Here is a 22,331-nt window from a genome sequence, read left to right as displayed (position 1 = left end):
ATGGATCCACACAGTGTCAGCTCAATGGGCACAAACATGGCAACAATTGTGAGGTTGGCCCATGATTGAGCAGTGTTTCGTTCTGTTGTACATAGGGTTACTATGAGTTGGTACTGATTCGATGGTACCTAACAACAACAACAACAACAAGCTCTTGGGTATGGCATAATGTGTCCCTTTTTTTATCCTTACCATTTTTATGAGTACATTGTTGTTGTTGTATTTGTGTGTCAATTTGACTCTGAATAGAACTCAGAATAGAACTGTCCCATTGAGTTTCCTATGCTGTGATCACCAAGTTTTTTCTACCTTGAAACTGCTGACTTAACCTTTTAATTGACCTTTTAGTTAGCATCCAAGCACTTAGCCACTGCACCAGCTGGGCTCCCAGATTATTTTAATACAAGTATCTGGAGATCATACTATTAAATTGTGGCCTATTAGATTTATACAATGGAGTCTTGGTGTAGAGCCAGAGGATAAGCACTGGACTACTAACCACAAGGTTGGTGGTTCAAACCTACCAGCGACTCCTTGGAAACCTTATGCAAGGTTATGGTGAGTCAGAACTGACCAACATGATAGCACTTAACAAAAACAATTAGATTTATGCAGACTTTCTAAAGCTTTTGAGAAATTTTCTGATTCAATGTGATTTTTAAATCAAACACTGAATAGGAATAAGACGGAAAAATAATGCTTTGTCATGGTTAGTGGAATGCCTGATGTATAGGAAGCAATATGTTGACAAAATGGACTAGTCATCAGGGTTGAGTCAGGACCCGGTGTTTGCTTACTTTGTAATGTACGTTAATATATAGAAGGGTTCATTATTATTTATAATTTTTCAGCTCTAATGGGTGGTGAAATGTCATACTAGCAAATATAGTTTGCATGAAGATCTCATAAGGTTGTGTGGATGAGTATTATGAAAGTGGCAGATGAATTTCAATATGGACAAATATAAAGAAATGCTTTTAGAATAAAATACAAACTTTACTTTGTATATGGCAGACCTTGTTCCTGTTTACTGTATCTAACTAGCTGTATGATCTCAGTCATGCCACTCAAAGACTTTAGAAAAGGCATTTCAAGAAGAAAGGAAAGAAACAAAAGCAATGACATCCCAACATTTGGAAAGGAGAATGATTGAAGGCATACAAAGCTCCTCCCATTGTTGTTGTCTGCTCCACCCCTTCATTCTTTCATCTCGATTGCATCCTCAATTCTAGACTGAGGAGTTTAACTTTACATTGAAAGTAAGAAAAACAGTGATAAACAAAGTATAGGAAAATAGTTTCTAAGTACAGTGATCTACACACTAGTGAAATGCAGTAGGAACCTATGCCTTGAGTACTGTTGAAAGTTAACCTTTGCTACAACTTTCTATGTAACAGACACACTTCTAAGTGTTTTGCATGTATTAATATATTTAAGCATCACAATAACCCTCTGAGACATGTGCCAATGTGATCCCTATATTCAGATGAATAAACGGAGGTACAGGGAGTTAAGTATTTTATCTACAATCAAGTACATACCAAATCAAGTCCAATTTTGTGACCATTTTATCTTAAGCAAAAATAATGCAAATGAAAAGTGTTCTGGTGGCACAATGATTAAACACTTGGATGCTAACCCAAAGGCTGACAGCTGGAACCCACCAGCAATTCTGCAGGAGAAAAAACTTGGCAATCTGTTCATATGAAGTTCACAACCTAGGAAATCCGATGCAGCAGTTCTATTCTGTTCTATAGTGTCCTTATGGCTTGGAATCCACTGGATAACACATAATAACAATTATCAAAATAGATGCAATTTTAAATCTAGGTTAGGATGGAACACTTATTAATTGCTTTATCAATAAGCCTATTTGCTTGGTCGTAATAGAAGTGGCATGGCTAGTTTCTTAGCTTTGCACCTGCAATCTCTCTTTCTTTGTTACAGACTAGAATATGGTCAAACTTTTGGGAAAGAGTTTTGGTTATGAGTTCCACTTACTGTATTTACAATGTAGGAAAAACAAAACATAAAAACAGTTCAAAAAACACTGTTGTGAGCAAAAGGTAAATGAGTGTTGTAATTAGGAATGGAAAGAAGGTGGTGGTTGAGAATGACACTGTGGATTCATAGTACTTGCTGAATCTACTGAATACATGAGCATGAAATTAGGAGGATTCTAGGTGATCCAGATATATTTGTACTGATGACTAGGAGAAAGGTGATACTGTGAACCACATATATATCAACTGGAGAAATTACTTTGTGGGAAGATTCTAAACCAGAAACAGAAAAATAGAAGTGCCCATTGTCGTGTATGTTATCCAGTTGATTCTGGCTCATAGCCACCCTAAAGGAAAAATATTCAGAAATATATATGTATTTCAGGAGAAGAATTGTTGTTGTTAAGCGCCATCGAGTCAGTTCCGACTCATAGTGATCCTGTATAAGGTTTCTAAGGAGCGGCTGGTAAACCTGAACCACCAACTTTATGGTTCAAACCGACTTTGTGGTTCAGCACATTAACTCACAGTGCCATACCAGGACTCCAGGTGAGGAATTATTGTTGTTAAGTGCTGCAGAATCAAGTCAATTCTGACCCATAACGACTCTGTATATGGTTTCCAAGTTGTAACTGGTGAGCTTAAACCACCGACCTTGCAGTTCAAACGACTTTGCAGTCTGATGCATTAGCCCACAGCGCCACACCAGGACTCAGGAGAGGAATAAGTTTCCTTAAATCCTATCTGGAGCAAAACTAAGTGTAAACAAATGAGACTAATAGGTGGATGGACTCACAGATAGGTAAATAGATTAACTGAGGGAATAGATTAAAACGAGATAGTGACAGATACAGATGAAAGAGTTCTGGACAGTATACTGCTATGTAACAGAAGGAAATAAAACAATTTCATGTTTAATCATGGATTGCAAAGAGGTCAAGAATGATGAAGGCTGGGAAAGCGGCCATACATTTAATCAGCAGAACTTGATTAATTTAGAGAAAACACCTTGAGTAGTGTGGTGAGGCTTAATACCACAATGGTGGTGTGGCTGTGTGCCACTGAGTTGATTTCAACTCATATTAAATCTGTCTGTATAGGGTTGCCAAGGCTGTAAATCTTTATAGGAGCAGACAGCCCCATCTTTCTCCCAAGAAGCAGCTGGTAGATTCAAACTACTGACCTTGTGATTAGCAGCCCAACTCATAACCCACTATACTACCAGAACTCCTTCAGCACAAGAATTCAGATAATTAAATGGGGAGAGGTGTCTGAGTAGAGACAGTGAGTGTATTCTCTTGAGAAGTCTGGAAATAGAAAAGAATATCAGATTAGCATAACTGAAAATGCATTTCCCACCGATGCAAGAAAACCTGTGTTCACATTGCTTTCTTATATTAAGAATGATGTATTCACTGTTACAAAGCCAGTTATTAAAAGTTTACATCCTTTGAGATTTGATTTCCTGAATTACAAATGACAGGTTTTCATGTAGGAAACCAAAAAAAGGTCTAATTTAAATATATATTTAACAAATTTATCTTATTATTTGTAATTACCTAATAAATGATTCTTCAAAGATTCTAAGACATATTAAGAGAGTTAGTGGAGCGATGCACATTGTTTTTCTTGATAATATTTCCTACCTTAATAGATAGAATTTCAAATTGGTTTTGTAAGTCTGCTTGAGGAGAAATCGAGTTGTACAGAATGACTGATTATCAAGGACATCTGAGCAAACGAGGTATTCATTTTATTCAGAAACCATCCAATGATGTCTTGATGTTTTTATTTAATTTTTTCATATCAAGATGAGATGATTTCCATTGAGACACACAGCAAAATAAATAAGAGATTAATAAAAGTCAAATACATTTCTATATTCCTGCAGAGTTTGATATAATGCTTCTTTATCCTTGGTAAATATACCAGAATGTTATGATAGGAGTGTTCTTGTCACAAGATCTATAATCACCATAAATTTTGAGCAAAGAATAGGAAAAAAAAAAAAAAGCCTCCTGGTTTTAGGGTAGAACATTCAATACCAAAGGAGAACCACTGAGAAGAGAGCATGGAAAAAGTTAAGAATACACAATGACATTCCAATTATAATATTCCTTTGCGAGGAATACACTGATCAGGAAATGAGAGTGACCTTGTGGAATCTCATTGTTGAGTGTCAAACAAATCTTAGGGATCAAAAAGGGAGAACAACTGGGGTCCATTCAGCTTAGTGCTTTGTGAAAGCAAAGAAGATTGATGTGGAATGGGGATGGATTTAATGGGTATGCTTAGATTACCATTTTTAATACAATAATGAGCAAGATTTTATGTGCTGATATACAAGTGAAGGTTTGTTTAACAACCAGATATCAGGGGATTGAATGGTCATCCGGATATGTAGATTTTGCTGTTTTTTGTAGTGTAATTACTCTCATCATCATGGTTGATTTCACATTATCAGTAAAACTGGAACAAACTGCCTAGAATAGCATGTATAACCTACAAAAAAAAAAAAAAAAAAAAATCAGGGGGCAAAAAAAATGAGCTCCAGATTTCTGCTTGGTCTTTGTATTAGTTTCCTGTGGCTAAATACGTTGCCACGGAGTCAATTCTGACTCACGGTCATCCATTGAGTTTAAGAGTAAAACTGTACTTCCTAAGATTCTCAATGGCTGTGGTAACGTAGTGGTTACAGTCGGGCTGCCAACCTCAAGGTCAGCAGTTCAAAACTACCAGCGGTTCCGCAGGAGAAAGATGAAGCATACTGCTCCTGTAAAGATTTACAGCCTCAGAAACTCTGTGCAGGGTCACTATGAGTCAGAACCGACTCCATGGTACTTAACAACAACAATCTTACAGAAGTAAATTGCCAGGTCTTTTTACTTATATGATGTTGATGGGTAGATGTGAGCCACTGCCAAACTTTCAGTTACTATAACAAATTATCTCAAATTTACTGGCTTAAAACTGCACATAATTATTCTTATCATTCTGGAGGTAAAAGTCCAAAATCATTGTCACTGAGCTGAAATAAAGGTATCAACAGATCTCCCTACCTCTGGAGGCTATGTGGAGAATCTATTTTCTTGCCTTAAAAACCTACTAGTTTTGATCCTTTGCATTCTCTGACTCATGCTCCCTTTCCTCATTATCAAAGCACTTCAAAGTAAACTCTACTCCATTATCACATCGCTTTCTTCTCTTTTGTAGTTAAATCTCTCCTTCCCTATTACAAGAACACTTGTGATTATATTAAGGTCAAACCAGATGATCCAGGACAACATTTCCATCTCAAAATCCTTTACCAAATATTTGTAAAGTCCCTTTACCATATATGATAGATAATATTTTTAGATACCAGGGACATCTTGGGGAAGGATATTATTCAGCCTACCAAACAATTCAAAATCATGCTAGTTTTTTCATTACTCTTGTTGATGTTGTTCAGTGCCATCAAGTCGGCTCAGACCCATATAGCAACCCTGTATAGGGTTTCCGAGGAGCAACTGGTGAGCTTGAACCGCTGACCTTGCAGTTCAAACGGCATTGCAGTCTGGCACATTAACTCACGGCGCCACATGAGGACCTGCATTATTCAATAGTAATTGATTGAAATTGATTTGTGGATTTTGTAATTAGACAATCTTGTGCTTAATTTCCTTGTTGATCAAACTCTTATCCTAATAAAGATATGTCTGTGACCACTAGATTTCCACATGCCAAAGAATGAAGTCGACTCCTACTTCACACCATGTACCAAAATTATTTCAAAACGAATCAACAACATAAACAAAAGAAACTTTTACAAGAAAAAACTATGAAACTTTTAGAAGAAATCAAAGGGGTAAATCTTTAAGGCTTGGCTTTTGAGAATGAATTCTTAAATTAAACACTAAAAAACATAAGTAACAAAAGAAAAAAAAAAGTTACATTGGACTTGATAAAAATGAAATGCTTTTGTGTATCAAAGGGCATTATCAGCAAAGTGAAATAACAACCCACAAGATAAGGGAAAACATTTGGAAACCATATATCTGATACAGGTTTAACATCTAGAATATATATTAAAAAATAAACCTCATGCAATTCAACAAAAAGACAAACAATCCAATTAAAAACGGTAACTTTACTTGAATTGTTATTTCCCCAAAGACAATATACAAATAACCAATAAATTAAAGAATAGTCAACATCATCAGTTATTGGGGAAATACAAGGGCACTTCAAAAAGTTCTATGAAAAATTGGAATAATAAATAATGTAATTTTCCCATGAATTTCCTAATACAATCAAAACCACAATGAAGTTACCACTTCACATCTACTAGGATTTGTTTTTTAAGGAAAATCACAAGAGGTGGTGAGCATTTGGAGAAATTGGAACTCGCATACATTATTGGTAAGAATATAAAATAGCACAGCTGCTGTCGAAAAATTTGGTGGGTCCTCAAAAAGTTAAATATGTGACCCAGAAATTTCACTTGTAGTTATATACCTTAAGGACTTAAAGCGGGGACTAAAACTTGTACACCAATGTTCATTGTAGCATTACACAATATAACCAAAAGATGAAAACAATCTAAATGTCTGTTGTTCTTGTTGTTAGGTGTCGGTGAGTCAATTCCGACCCATAGTGACCCTGTATAGGGTTTCCAAGGAGCAGCTGGTGAGCTTGAACCACTGACCTTACAGTTCAAACGACTTTGCAATCTGATGCATTAGCCCACAGGTAAATGGATAAAGATAATGCAATATTACTTAGCCACAAAGAAAAACGAAGTTCTGTTATATATTACATGATGGATGAAACTTGAGTAAGCTAAACTCAAAAAGGAAAATATTTTATGAAGCTATCAGACATTTCCCCATCAAATAATCTATGCATATACTCTCCAAGGAAAGCTTTCTGAGTGCAATTTAAAAGGCTCTGATTCTATGCGATCAAGTTACAGCCACCTACAGGAGAGGTCATCTCCTTAATGCAACCCCATTTTCACAATTTTAGCATTCACTTCTATCCTCATCCCTGTCTCCTATTCTTTGGGATATATTTTTAAAAAGTTCCTGTTGGCAAATTTGGTCTCAGACTTTGCTTTAAATAAGACAATATATTCTATAACAGAGAATTTTTTAAATAAAACTTTAATTACAATCAAAGAAAAAAAAATGCCTATGCATATATAGGACTCCTGGAAAGGCACTGTAGGATAAGCACCAGAATGTTAAACACAAGATGGGAGGTTCAAATCCACCAGTCACTTCTTGGAAATCCTATACAGGATTGCTATAAACTGGAACCAACTCGATGGCCCTTAACAACAACAACATGCATATGTAACCTAATATTTTTATTCCTTTTTTTAAAATGTAAAAACACAATGTATTTGGAATGATTTTTTATAACTAAATCTATGATCACAACCTTGTTTGCTAGAAGTAAATAAGAGTTGTCAAAGACTTCATTTTACTTGGATCCACAATCGACTCTCATGGAAGCATCAGTCGAGAAACCAAACAATGTGTTGCATCAGACAAATTTGCTGCAAAAGACCTCTCTTTAAAGGGTTAAAGAGCAAAGGCATCAGTTTGAGGAGTAAGGTGATACTGATCTAAGTTATAGTGGTTTCAATCACTTCATATGTATGCTAAAGCTGGACAACAATGAATAAGACAGACTACAGAAGAACCCATGCATTTGAATTATGGTGTTGAAGAAGAATATAGAAAGTACCATGGACTGCCAGAAGATCCAACAAATCTGTGTTGGAAGAAATATAACCAGAATGTGCCTTACAAGTGCATATGACAAGATTTTGTTTCTCATTCTTTGGACATGTTGTCAGGAGTGACTGGTCCCTGGAGAAGACCATCATGCTTGTTAAAGAGGAGGGTCTTCTAAAAAGAGGAAGGTTCCCAACAAGATGGATTGAGATAGTGGCAACAACATTGGTTTCAAACATAACAATTGCGAGGATGGCACAGGATTGGGCAGTGTTTCCTTCTGCTGTGCATAGGATCTCTCTGAGTCAGAACTGATCAAAGACACCTGACAACAACAATGGCCACAGCAGATTAAACCTAATTTTCATATTCAAATCCCTGTAGAGATATTTGCAAATTTGCAGAAACTTCCATTATAACGGTTATCTCTGTAGTGAAGGTTTTTAAAGCCCAGTAAGAATTTCAGCTGCCTATAGTGTGATGCTACAGGATAATGCTCTGGATCACAAAGTCAGTTTGATCTGCAAGGTCAGTGGTTCAAACCTACTAGCTGCTCCTTGGAAACCCTATACAGGTTCACTATGGGTTGGAACCAACTTGAAGGCACTTAACAACAACATGGTGTAATAAATAGATCTATCCACAAGCATACACATTATGCTTATTTTCAGAAAAAGTGTTTTATATGTACCATCTACATGGGGAAAGTTTTAGAAATATGTCTTTCTTATGAACATATTTTTCAATTATATTTCCTGAAGAGAGATTACATAATGATATAAAGAAGTTCATGACTTAAAAAAAAAAAAAAAAAAATTATCCCATTCTAATTTAAGCAATTCTTTGGGTGTTTTTAACATCTGCCTTTTTATATATTCATATATAAGTCTGGTATGAATTATTTTCTTTCACCTCTCACTGATCTCAATAACTTTTCATAGTGGACATTCACTTGAAATGAAACATAAATACTAAATCTAAGAAGTTAGACGTTTGGTGTGGGTTCCCATTGATGATATACCTGTAGACGTCTAGATGGAATGTCATCACTATCAGGATCCTAACTGAGGAAAGGAAGGTGATTGTCAGCACATCAGTACTCACAAACTAGATTGAGAAGGTTTCCTTTTAAGGAGCCAACAATCACTTTAAAATACTTAGTTTTTTTCATGAGAAGTCAGGGAAATTAGTATAAGATAAATCTTAGATCTTTTTGCATGCTGGGGTGGGAAGGAAGAGATTACAACATCCCACTGAAACAATTGTTTCATATAAAACTCTAGACTTAGTTTGACCCCATTTCTTATTCCCATACTTAGAAAAAGTGGCAGACAACAGGGCATGGGAGGAGTGTAGACAAGGTGAAGGAGACAGTAAGGATAAAATATCATCATTTTATTAAATAGCAAATAAAGAATGATTTTCAAGACTTAAGTATTCAAGATTTTAGAATATTAACTAAGTTAAAAGTTATGTAACAGAAACAAAAACTAGAGGTAGATATGAGAGAAGAAACATATGTATATGTCTCATATTAGAGAGTCAGCCACTAATATTTAAACTTGACTAGGGAAAAACAAGATATATTCTGGCATAAGTCAAGAACAACATTGAGAAATGAAATGAAAAGTTGTTGGTTCTAGGGAATGGGTTTAAAGTCAGGAGAGGATGAGTGGAAAGTTGTGTATGTTTTCCCCATCAATACTTACATACTGTTAGATTTATTCAACCTGGATATATTCGATCAAAAGGGTTAAAAATAACAAAGAATCACAAAGGAAAAAATAACCATCGGTTATTTACAGAAACAGCAGATGTGAGTTTTCTAACTACTCTGGTAAAATCTTAAATTGTCACTAAATGAGCAATTGATATGTAGCATATGATTCCCACTTGTTTTTGTTTTTAACATAAATGTTAGCTTTAAAATAACAGGCACATTTTACCTGTTTGTAATTGTTTTAGAGAACATTTCTTATAATACTGATCAAATAAAGACATGTTTGCAGTTCAAATGACTTTGCAGTTCGACACGTTAGCGCCACACCAGGACTACGTAATAGAAAGTAGTCTCTAATAACTACTGCTGTGAATTCAGTTAATGTGATAACTAAAAACCATTTATTAGTTTAGTGACATAACATTGATAATATAAAGCACAGTGACTGCAATCATCTGAAAAACCCATACAGAATGAAAATCAATGATCAGAGATTTAAGAATTGATTGTAATAGGAGGAGAGACATTTCTGTTGAAGTATGATAGAGAATAGTGTAGATGGAGATGTATTCTTGGTAAATGCTGTTGAATCAGTTCTGACTCAAAGCATCTCTGTATAGGGTTTCCAAGGAATGGCTGGTAGGTTTGAACGTCCTATCTTGTGGTTAGCCGTCAAGTGCTTATCCTACAGTGCCACACTATTTTATTAGTGCTAATATAAGGGAGTTTCAGTTAGATAGCATATGTAGTTTTTTTGTGTGTGAAATGGTAGAGAAGGTGCAGTTCAATTTAATGGATATTGAAAGGCTTCCGAAAACTTGAGAGAGATGCATATGAACAATCTACAGAAATCTATTGGGTCATAATCTATGCTGGGCATAACTTTCTCAACTAACTTTCAGATTCTCAAGGCAATTACAGAGTAAGGGGACAGTTGAGTTCAGTAGGTATTGGAGTTTTACCAAACAAGAGCAACATGCAGGTAGATGAGCAAGGAAGTTTAAATATAGACAAACAAGTGTGCTTGAAATGTTTGACCATAGAAGATAGAAGGTCTGACACATCAGTGAAAGAGAGGCTGCACATGAGCACTGATCTTTAAAATCACTTATGAAGTGCTCCAATAGATTTTAGACACTCCTGTTTTGTGTGCTTTTCTTTGTTGTAATGATCAATGCAATATGTCCACAGAAATCTCTTATGTGAAAAGAAGGTAGAAGACCTTCTCAACCTCAGTCAGTATCCCAAATAAGGTGCTAGCGAATGGATAGCACAAGCTGAACTAATTACTAGTTAAGAAGCAAAATGTAATTCTCAGTCAAGCTTGCTTTAAATTCTTAAGAAACTAATAAGAAAATGCTCAGAAATTTTATGGAAATGGCTTATAATTATCACAATAACACAATTTTAATTAGATAATTTTAAAACTATACATTTATTTCCTTTTTTTCTTCTCACTATAGATAAACCTTAGATAACCTTGATGTTAGCATACTTTACACACACAAAACTTCAACTACAGTGATTGAATATAAAACATTGCTTGAATCTCCTGCTATAGCTCAGTCCTCATTTATGAGAGTATTAGATATTCATATCCAAATGTGTCCTGCATATTTCTATATGGATTTCCCTAAGATACTTCATCTAATCATATTTACAACAGAATTTCTCATGTTCACTCACCACTCAAACTAATCCTTCTCTTGTATTATCTTTCCTAGGGAAGAGAATCATCTCTTACAAGAAAAACTATGTCAATGGTTTGACATTGTTTTATATATTAACTTCTTTCTACTATAAAATCCCATATTTAATAACTCATAAAATCTTCATAATTCTACTTCCTTAACACCTCGGTCACGTTCTCTGCTCTCCAATGTTATTACCACTATTTTTTTTTTTTTTCAGTGTTTCATTACATCTTGGCTGACTAATTTTATTAGCAACTGGATTGGTTTTCCCAACTCCATTCTTGTTTCCCCTGCTAATTCCTCCACATTATCACCTAGCTGTGTTGCTTTTGACAGTACCTTAATCTTTCTAATATTGGTTTCCTCTTCTTTAGAATGGACATGCCATTTGTAGTGTTTGTCTCATAGGTTTTTACTATAATACATATAAACTATGAACTTTAAATACAGAAAGTAAAAAACCAAGTGCTAGGCAAAAATCCTTATGCTATAGCTTCTGACCATACGTTGCAGCGATATAAATTCTAATAACACGCAAAAGGAAGGATAGAATTGAAATAGAATTTTTTAAAACTTTGCAATCAATCAGGATTCACAAGCTTGTTTCTTAAAACTGCTCCCATAGATTTTTTTATTGCATGACAGAGCAAGCTGCATATCATATATCAACTGCTATATAGCACTTGACTTCTTTAATGCAATGCTTAACAGTAAATGTCTATAACTACAAATGAGGTGTTTAAATTTGAAGATACTTTAGATAGATGGCAATACCTATAATTATAGAATCATCACTTCTGCCTGAATTGCACTTAAAAGTAAAAGTTCCAACTGCTCCTATTATTGGAAAAGCAATAATAACAATTATAACTATACCATGAAGTATTAAAAGCTGAACATTCAATTTGAAGGCAGCTAAAATAAAAATGTAATGAAAAGTGAACCCATAAAATGCTTGCAATTCATACACATATGCTATATAGAGGCACTAAAGTGCAAAGGAAAGAACTGTGGAGTCTTTATTACAGTTCCTTTCAGATTCTCTTTCCCTTTTTGGCACTGGAGTAGCATTGTGGGGGATATTTCTCATCCATGGATCATCACTTTCCCATGTCAAAGTTTTTATTCTAAAGCATGCATAATCTTAGTCTAAAAATACAGTGTTTCCAAATATGGTAAATGCCTTTTGATTTTCTTTTTAAACATTTTAAGTGATTAGAAAACCACTAATACATTTTTATTTTCATATTTGGCATGGCTGGCTACTTTAGCCTGGTCAATGCAACTTACCATCATTACGTAGTGTGAGTGGAGTTGGAGGGCTAAGGACTCGTTCATTTGTCACTGTGTTTTTCACCAGGCATATATAGCTGCCCACATCTGATGTTTGGACTTTAGAAATGTAGAGGTTGCCTGTCTCCTGGGATATGAAGCGCCGACTGTCTTCCGCCACAAAGGAAGGGAACTCATTAAATACCCAGCTATAGATGATCTCTGAAAATACACAAAATTGAGCTGTTGAAAGACACAGGTTATATACTAACAAACAAAACTCAATCAACAAATCTTAGTGTTACTTATACTGTAAATCCATGGAGATTTGATCCAGATTCCTATATAATACAATGTTTTCTATTCAAAGATAACATCACAAGGGCTACTATTCTTTTGGTTACCAACTAAACACAAACCGTCTACACAACTCAGGGACCTTTAGACTTCTATTCTTACTGGTTATAGAAATGTCTAAAAAGATTCCTTAAGGATGATTACCTTTCATTCATTCATTCACCAAAGATAAGAAGATGAGAAAATGTCTCATCCTCAAAGGTGTATACTGTATTGTATTGTAATAAAAGCAGGTGAAAGAGACAGTTAAATAATTGTGCTGATTAGCAAAAATTTCCTGGGATCCAAGATACCTGAGTTACATTAATTTACTGACCTATTCAACAAAAATTATTTGAGAGTCACTATAGGGCAGGCATTATTCTAGAAGGAAATAATAAGTCTGAAGTCTGAATTCCAATTCTAGTGGAAAGAAACCAAGAATACACAAATTAAGTATATGTCAAGTAGTGATAAGTATCAGGAAGAAATGCAAAGCAGAGTTAAAGAACCAGAAAGTGACAGCATTGAGAAGAACATGTGAATTTGTTATCTTTATAGATTTCATTGATTTTTGGATTGAGAAGAGAAAGTCATGGGAGATGCAAATGCTTTGCACTGAGATGGTGGTAGCAATGAGCATAATGCTAGGGGAAAATGTGGTAGCTGAGTTGACAGGAGGGAGCGAGGTGGCTCCGAACGATAAACAGTGGACTGCAAACCATAAGGTCTGCACCTTGAGTCTGCCAGCTGCTTCATGGGAGAAAGATGAGATTTTCTGATCAGGAGAAGATTTAAATCCTCAGAAAACCAAGGGTTACTATAAGTTGGAACTAACTTGACAGCTCTTAACAACAACAACAGAGTTGATAGGAATTGCTTATGGCTTGGTTATGAAATAAGAGAAAAATAAAAGAGTCAGAACTAAGGTTTTTGGCTTTGGATAACTGTGCAACTGGAAGAATGAAGTTGCCTTTGCCAAAATAGAAATGGTACCTAAAGAGTAGGTTTTTAAACATGTTACTATTACTGATTAGTACCATTGAGTCGGTTCCAACTCATGGTGGCTCTGTACAGGGTTTCCAGGGAATGTCTGATGGGTTTAAATGGCCAACCTTTTGTTTAGCAGCCCATTGCTTATCCTACAACGCCACACCTGAGCCCCCAACTAATATTTAACAGCTCCTAAATTCATAACACCAACATAGGTCTCTTCCCTATCCTCTATACTCAAACACACTTTTTAATTTCTATAATTGAATACCTAATAAAATGGTATATCCAATTTAATCTGCAAAAATTAAAATGGAAAACCCAGTTCTTAGTCAGGCCTTAATCAGAGACCTGAAGATTACTCATTTATGTGAAAAGTCAATTCAACTAATTTCAAAACTTCATGCATGGCTCAATCAACTTTTACTAGAACCCTCAAGAGCTACTTATTTAATTAGATTTTTAAATTTAATTTTTCTGGATACACATAAAGTTTAGTTGTGGAGTCCAAGTGTGGTACTGTAGGATAAGCACTGGACTGATAACTGAAAGTTTGGCTGTTCAAACCCACCAGCCACTCTGAGAAACCCAAAGTGAGTCAGAACTGACTTGACAGAACATAACAACACTTATTTCATTTTCATCTGAATTCAATGTACAACCAACATAATGTGTTCATCAAGGATAAATTACTATTTCTCCATAAATTTCTGTTTGAGAAGTTGAAATAATAGAATCGTAAACAGCTTTTTCTTAAATTTAAGGCATATATTATAGTTCTAGTGTATGCCTGAGAATTTTGGAATGTTTGTTATTGCTATTATTGTTAAGTGCCATCAAGTAGGTTCCAATTTAGAGCAACCCTGTATTAGAGTTTTCTAAGGATTGGCTGGTGAGTTTGAACTGCCAACCTTGAGGTTCAGTGCTTATACTACAGCACCACACCAGGACTCATGGTATTATATTAGCTTATAAAGAGAGAGAGAGGAATGTCAGAGAGTTCATGGAAAAAGTCCATTATCTTTCAATTCCAGTTTTTTGGAAACTTTTTGAAGCCCCTTCATATAATAAAACATATAACTGAAAAATGAAGAAAAAAAAAATCTTTCTAACTGTTTTAATATTCATATGATTTTACTCAAATGAATCGCAAAGAAAGTCACTGATAAAATTTAGTCTGTTTTCACACTGTTCAAGTAGACTCTAAACTCAAAGACTCTAACAAGATTTTTTCTAATTATTTTCATGGAGACTCATTTGTGGCTCACATAGCTAGATCTACAGAAATTTTAATATATTTGACATTTTTATTAGATAAAATTTTTTGGTTTAAAAAATTTTTTGGGGGGTGTAACACTTGAAATTATATGGAGAAGACAGGAATGCTCAATCAAAGTACATGCTGTGACTTATTTTAATGTGATTTCTGTTACACTGATAATAGAAAACACTGTTTGAATAGAAAACAGTTTTTAAACAAAATTGACAATTTCTCACCTTTACAGGTAAATGAGTATTTGGGGGTTCAAAATTGCTTATGTAGATATTTAAATAAGTTTTTAGTTTCACAGAGCAAAATGCATTTAAATGCCCCAAGAGGAATAGAAAGGAGAAGTGGTAAAACAATAGAAAAGCTAATAGCGTCAATTTGGACTGGATTTTCTAACAATGCCAAAAATGAAGCAATTGAACTAAATATCTGTAATTTTAATGTTTGCTTATTTTTTCCTATAAAGCTCTTCAATTTTCTATTGTTATTGTTAAGTACTGTCAAGTTGGTGCCAAGTCTTAGTAATCCTGTATAGAGCAACTGGTGGGTTTGAACCGCCTACCTTGTGGTTAACAATCTAATGCTTATCCTCCAGTGCCACTCCAGTACTACATTTTTTATTATCATTCATTTAATATATATGTTCTTTCAAGCTTTACTTTACAATCACACAAAAAAAGTATACATAAGCAATATGATGGTATGAAGACTATATAATAATTCAAAAATTTAATGAAAACATAAGTGGTTTGTCATCACAGCCATGGGTTCATATTCCACGTTGTTACATAAAAGGAGTTTAATAATGCTGGCTTATTAAACATTAATTTTCATACTATTATTATCAATTCCAAGTATTAATTTTAGAGGAGGGAGCACTGTGATTCTATGAATAAGCACTTGACTGCTAAACACAAGGTCAGTGATTTGACCTCACCAGTCATTCAGATGAGGCTTTCTGCTTCCGACCAAAAGATTTACAGCCTCAGAACCCTATGCAAAATCGCTATGAGTCAGAACCAACTCGACAGCACTTACCAACAACAACAATTTTGAGAGTACAGTGAAAGACTAGAGGACAACTGTGATTTATAGTCTTTCTGAGATTCTCTCTTAATGATCTGTTTAGTTAAGAAAATGTAAACTGTTTTAAAACTTCTTGGCATGTTCCTCCAGTCAGAAGACTTATTTTAGCAGGCAGTAACTATTTCTTGAGATATCCTGAACATCCCAGGTGATAAAAGTCTCCCCAAGAATGCTTTTGAATTTGCATCTACCAAGAGTCCCACTTGGGGTCAATTTTCATGTTAAATTTTATTAGCATATTTTAAAAACTACTAGGTGGCAGTATCATCTGTATATTTAAAAATATAATTTGCTTTATTTTACTCATAATTTCTCAATTTAAAAAGTGATAAAGGCCCTAGGTTGATGCTATCTGTCTATTGTCCAAATTGAATGCCTTGGTTTTTATGGCGTTAGGCATTGTAGAGTTTCAGGACAATTGCTGCAATTGATTCAGTGTCACAAAACAGACTCTCTTCTCTTTACTCTCCTGACAAATAAGATGATTACCTAAATGATATATTCCCGCATCTACGGAGTATAAAAACACAAGTACTAATACGAGCAATGATGCTCATTTCTCATCACTGAAGTGCCATTGGCTGAAAAAAGTGCAAGGAAGGGGACTAAAACTGCAAACTGAACTTTCTGAAGCCCTTAAAAGAATTTTGATGAAGAAACATAGGCAATTCACTTCAACATTTCAAAATATAACTACAAGTTAGGAAATAATCATTCTTTTTCCTAATAATGTATGTACACATCAGAAGCTTTCAGTCTAAGGATTTTAAGAGAAAACAACGGATATAGCTTTTAAGTTATTCTCTGACCCAATTAATAATGTAACTCTCCCAGGGAGTTAGTTTTCTTATTCTAGGCAATTATAAGCAGGAAAACCTACAATTTTTTAAATCTCTGTTTTTATAGTATGCTTAATTTTATAGTTAATGGTAAAAATTTTCACAGACAAGTTAATGAGCTATGATGACCAAAATCCCTAAATTTATCCTTCTCTGGTTATTTCTGTAATGTGATATTTAATATTCTATTTGTTAAATTTGTTGTTAAGTGCTATTGAGTTGGTGTCAACCCATAGTAAACTTGTGTAGGGTTTCGGAGGAGTAGCTGGTGGATTTCAACTACCAACCTTGTGGTTCAAACTGACCTTACAGCCCAGTGCATTATCCTGATGCACCACATCAATCAATGAGTATAGATATAGAACCTAACTTGCTATGTAAACTTTCACCAAAACCTCAACAAAATACCACTTGAAACCATAATGTGCCTAGTAATCATATTCATTTCTACGATTTTGTTATTCATTATTAGTTCTTGTCCTTTTTTTTTTTTTCAAAGAATTAGTTGAAGTGAAGCTATTTGAATTAGGGAGCTAAATAAGTTATTGGGCAAAACAGTAAGGCTTAATAATTAGCACTACAATTATTTACTTTTTAGAAAGTTTGCATTTGATGTTGCCATTTCTTAGTTTTTTAATTAATGATACATTAAAGGAACTCATACAGACTTATTCTATTATTTATTAATGGTGTGGAGCTGTAGGATGAGCACTAGACTGCTAACTGCAAGGCTGATGGTTCAAACCCACTAGCTGCCCCTTGGAAACTCTCTACAGGGCCGCTATGAGTTGGAACCTAGTTGATGGCAATTAATAACAACAACCACATTTAAGCAAGTACATAGAAAACGTCTTTTTACATTGCTGACTTCCTATCTTTATTGTGATGGATCATGCCAGTATTTGCTATATCAAGTCCTCTTAGAAAGACATTCACAGCATGTATTTTCTTTGAAATAACATCTTTATAATCTAACAAAATGACTCATTTGTAGTTGTTCAATAAATATTTGGTAAACTAATGAATAATTTGGAATAAAAATATCCCCACACATATTTATACAAATTTCTAAATTTTAGGAACAGAAGTTTTTTTTTATCATAGTTTCAGAGTCACTGAAAATTTTCTAAGATCTACACAGACTCTTTTAGTTGAGAATATGACTCAAATGTCACATTTGCAGTAGGATTAAATACAGACACTGAGAAATTTTAAGAAATTGGGATTTACTATCACTGGAGTTCTGGTGTAGTGCTATGGGTTAATGCGTTGAACTGCAAAGTCAGTTTGAACCATAGGGTCGATGGTTCAAGCTCACCAGCGGCTTCTCAGAAACACTATACAGGGTTGTGATGGGTCGGAACCGACTTGATGGCACTTAACAACATCACTGAGAACTAAAGAGAAGGGAATCAGTTTTACAAAAGAACAATGAAATGTTTTCATGGACGGAATCTTAGATTCACATTAAATTTAAATTAGTCCAACTTCTCTCTTCAGCTTAGTATCTGCTGGGAATGGCCAGTCATTTAGCCTTTGCTTGAACATGTTCATTGACACTTATGTTGAAGAATCTGACTCAGGCAAATCAAGTAATTAGAGGGATTATATATATGAAGATTGGGGGTGGTAGGGTGCTAGGTTTAGATGAGAGTGAAATTAAGATAATGGGAGTAATGAGAAAGTATTCCTTGTGAAGTACTATATGTGTGCTCATGAGGATTCTGCTGTACATGGACCAAGAGGCAGTTGTTCGAACAGAACACGCCAACACTGAATAGTTTAAAATTAAGAAAGGGGTGTAGTCTTTCATCATACTTATTCAACCTGTATGCTTAGCAAATACTCAGAGAAGATGAATTATATGAAGAAAAACGTGGCATTAGGATTGGAGGAAGACTCATTAACAATCTGTGATATGCAGATGATATAATCTTGCTTGCTGAAACTGACTAGGACTTAAAAGAGTTACTGATGAAGATCAAAGAGCAAAGCCTTCAGTATGGATTACATCTCAATGTAAAGGAAACAAAAATCCTCACCACTGCGCCAAAAACAACATTCTTATCAGTGGAGAAAAGATTGAATTTATCAAGGACTTAATTCTTCTTGGATCAACTGTCAACACTCATGGAAGCAGCAGTCAAGAAATCAAACAATGCATTGCATTAGGCAAATGTGCTACACAAGACCTTTTTAAAGCATTGAAGAGCAACCATGTCAGCTTGAGGACTAAGGTGCACCTGACCCAAGCCAAGTTATTTTCAATAATCTCATGCATGCAAAAGCTAGACAGTGAATAAGGAAAACCATAGAAGAATTGATGCTTTTGAGTTATGGTATTGAAGGAGAATATTGAAAGTGCCATGGGCAGCCAAAGGAACAAAGAGATCTGTGTTGGAAGAATTACAACCAGAGTGCTCCTTGGAGGACACGATGACCAAACTTTGTCTCTGATACTTCGGACATATTGTCAGGAGAGAGCATTCACTGGAGAAGGATATCATGTTTGGTAAGGTGGAAGGTCAGAGAAAAAAGGAAGACACCCATCAAGTTGGATTGGCCATGTGGCAGCATCAATGGGCTCAATTGTGGCAACAATTGTGACATTGGCCCAGGACTGGGCAGTGTTTTGTTCAGTTGTACATAGGGTCACTATGAGTCAGTTCCAACTCGATGGCACCTAACAACAACAACAACAACAGGTGGGCCAGGAAAGGAAATGTTGTAGATTTCGATATTACCCCCCAAAAAAGATATCTTCAAGTTCTTACCTCTGAAATGTGACCTTATTTAGAACAAGAGTCATTACAGTCAGTTAAGAATATTGAGATAAGACCTCTTGGATTTAGGGTGGAACCCTATACCCAATAACAAACGGCCTTATGAGGAACAGAGGTGAAAAGGCATGGACACAAAGCACAGTATTACGTGAACATGAAGGCAGAGGCTGAAATCTGTCACAACACCAGGTGTTGAAGGAAGTAAGGAAGGCTTTTTTCCTAAACCCTGCAGAGGAGTGTGGCTCAGCTGAGACTGTGATTTTGAATTTTTGGCTCCATAATTGTGAGAGAATAATTTCATGTTGTTTTAAGCCACAAAGTTTATAATAATTTATTATGGCAGGGGCAGAAAATTCATTTAGGAACTGAGAGTTTACTTGAGTCAGATGCTTTACACATTTTTTTCTACTTAATTCATATTGTTTTTCACACTCACACATGCACACACATATTAAAAGGCAGCAACATGAGAGAATTAAATTGTGGACTTTGAAATCACACACATAAGGTATTTCAGAAATGGCTGCATGACCTACCAACCATATTTGGACAAACTATTTAATTTCCCCAATCTCATCTGTAAAACAGTGTTAACAGCGGAAGTGGTAGGTTAGACACTACATCTAAAGTTAGTACTACAGTCCAAGATGTAGTAACTATCATCGTAATTATCTTATTAAACATCTAAGGTCTGAGGCTCAGACAAGGTGAAGGAACTAGTGTAAAGCACCAGCTAATAAAAGGAGAATTTAAATGCATCTATCATCCTGGTATTCTGGTGTGGCGCTGTGGGTTAATGTGCCAGACTGCCAACCTGTTTGAACTGCAAGGTTGGCAGTTCAGGCTCACCAGCTGCTCCTAGGAAACCCTATACAGGGTCGCTATGGGTCAGAGGCAACTCAATGGCACTTAACAACAACAACAACTTCATACTTGAAGCGTATATTTTGTCATTATAGTAAAACAGCCTAAGTATTGTAATCTAATCTTTCTAGATTAGAATACAATTCTAAGATTGGTGGTGGTGGTGATGTATAGTTTCTGGTACTTTAAAACTGCTAACTTTGAAGGTCACAGTCCGATTCATAACCACTACGCTACCAGAGGTCCTTACAATTAGACCTGTGATTCAAACCTACCAGCTACTCCTCGGAAACCCTATGGAGGGATGCTATGAGTTGGAATCTACCCAACGGCATTTAAGAATAGCAACATTCTTTCTAAACTTCAGTTTCAGCATCCATAAAATGGGATAAAAATACCTAATTATATGATTATGCTGAGACTTACATGAGCCATTTAAGTGAGAGTGGTTAATATGCAGCAACTGCTCAAGAAGGGTAGAAAGTAATCCAGCATAGATGATGTAATATAATGCAAGATTTGATACAACGAAGATTCACCTTACACCTTGTATTCCTGGATTTAATTCCTACAAGTGTCAGAAGATTCACACCTAAAACACAGCCAGAGGCAAGGATCCTGAGAGTGACAATGCATAAAGCTGTCTAACTGACACTTAGAACCGAAAGATTCAAGATATTTTTTAAAGCAGGAGAGAACATGTGTCATATGCTTAAAAATGAAATCAACTTTATATAATGACAGGTTGTATTATTACATTGAATTTCATTTTTCTTGTTGAACAAAAAAGTACTAATTCTTTCTTATTTTTTTTTTCTTTTTAGTTTTGTGAAGCATATATTTTCATTATGTTTGCTACCTAAAGTCAAAAGAAGCAGAATTTTGCTTCAAAATTGTAATGTGTCATGGAGACAAAATAAAATTTTATGTGCATATAATTCAGAACACCTACAGCAAAACAGAAGATAAAGAAAAGATTATTTATACCAGTCACAGCAGTAAACTGGCATTCTCCCATAATCCACAACTGAAACAGCTCCTAGCTACTGAACTCCAAGTTCTGAAGTTCAAGTGATTACACCAGCTGGGTGACAGTAGCTATTTTTATTTTCTCTGTGGATGCTTCACATTATGGAGGACTTTTAATCCCAAGAGCCCTGTGTCTAAATATAAAGGTCATTGCTAACTCTTTTCAAAATATAACCTAATTTTCTTGCTTTGCTAAGGGTTTTTTGGGTTTTTTTTAACATTATTTTTATTGAATTAGGAACTCCATCAAGTCAGGGACCAGTATCTACTCAACCATGTTCAGTAGTGAGCAGCACAAGTTCAATTTAGGCTTCAAACTTCGCATTAAGAAGCATCTACTCTAGGCTGCACACAATTTAATGTTAAAGCCTACAGACTGTAACCTTTTGTCTACAATAGAATATCTGTGGCTAGAATCCTGCCAGAGAACTTAAGGTGTTTATTGAAATTAATATGGAGAGTTTTGCTTAAAGGAAATACATACATGAAGAATTACTAGAAAATGACTTGTTGTTGTTTTTTTGTTAGGTGCCATTGAGTTGGTACTGACTCATTGTGACCTATTCACAACAGAACAAAACACACCCGATTTTAGGATAATCTCACAATCAGTGCTACATTTGAGTGCATTGATGCTGCCACTTTGCAATTCATCTCATTGGCAGTCTTCCTCTTTTTCTCTGACCCTCTACTTTACCAAACATGATATCCTTCTCAAG

General features: G+C 35.1%; 1 protein-coding gene across 1 annotated transcript in view; it reads right to left on the bottom strand.

Moving 5' to 3' along the window:
* CNTN5 (contactin 5) overlaps positions 1-22,331 on the bottom strand; it is a 704,421-nt gene that overhangs the window by 525,683 nt on the left and 156,407 nt on the right. Inside the window, exon 6 of the mRNA XM_006833948.1 lies at positions 12,431-12,634. Coding sequence (XP_006834011.1) covers positions 12,431-12,634 — 204 coding nt within the window. The remainder of the gene's footprint in view (positions 1-12,430; positions 12,635-22,331) is intronic.

Source organism: Chrysochloris asiatica, unplaced genomic scaffold, assembly GCF_000296735.1.
Source record: "Chrysochloris asiatica unplaced genomic scaffold, ChrAsi1.0 scaffold00008, whole genome shotgun sequence".
NCBI classification, from domain to species: Eukaryota; Metazoa; Chordata; class Mammalia; order Afrosoricida; family Chrysochloridae; genus Chrysochloris; species Chrysochloris asiatica.
This window is presented reverse-complemented; position numbering and strand designations above follow the sequence as displayed.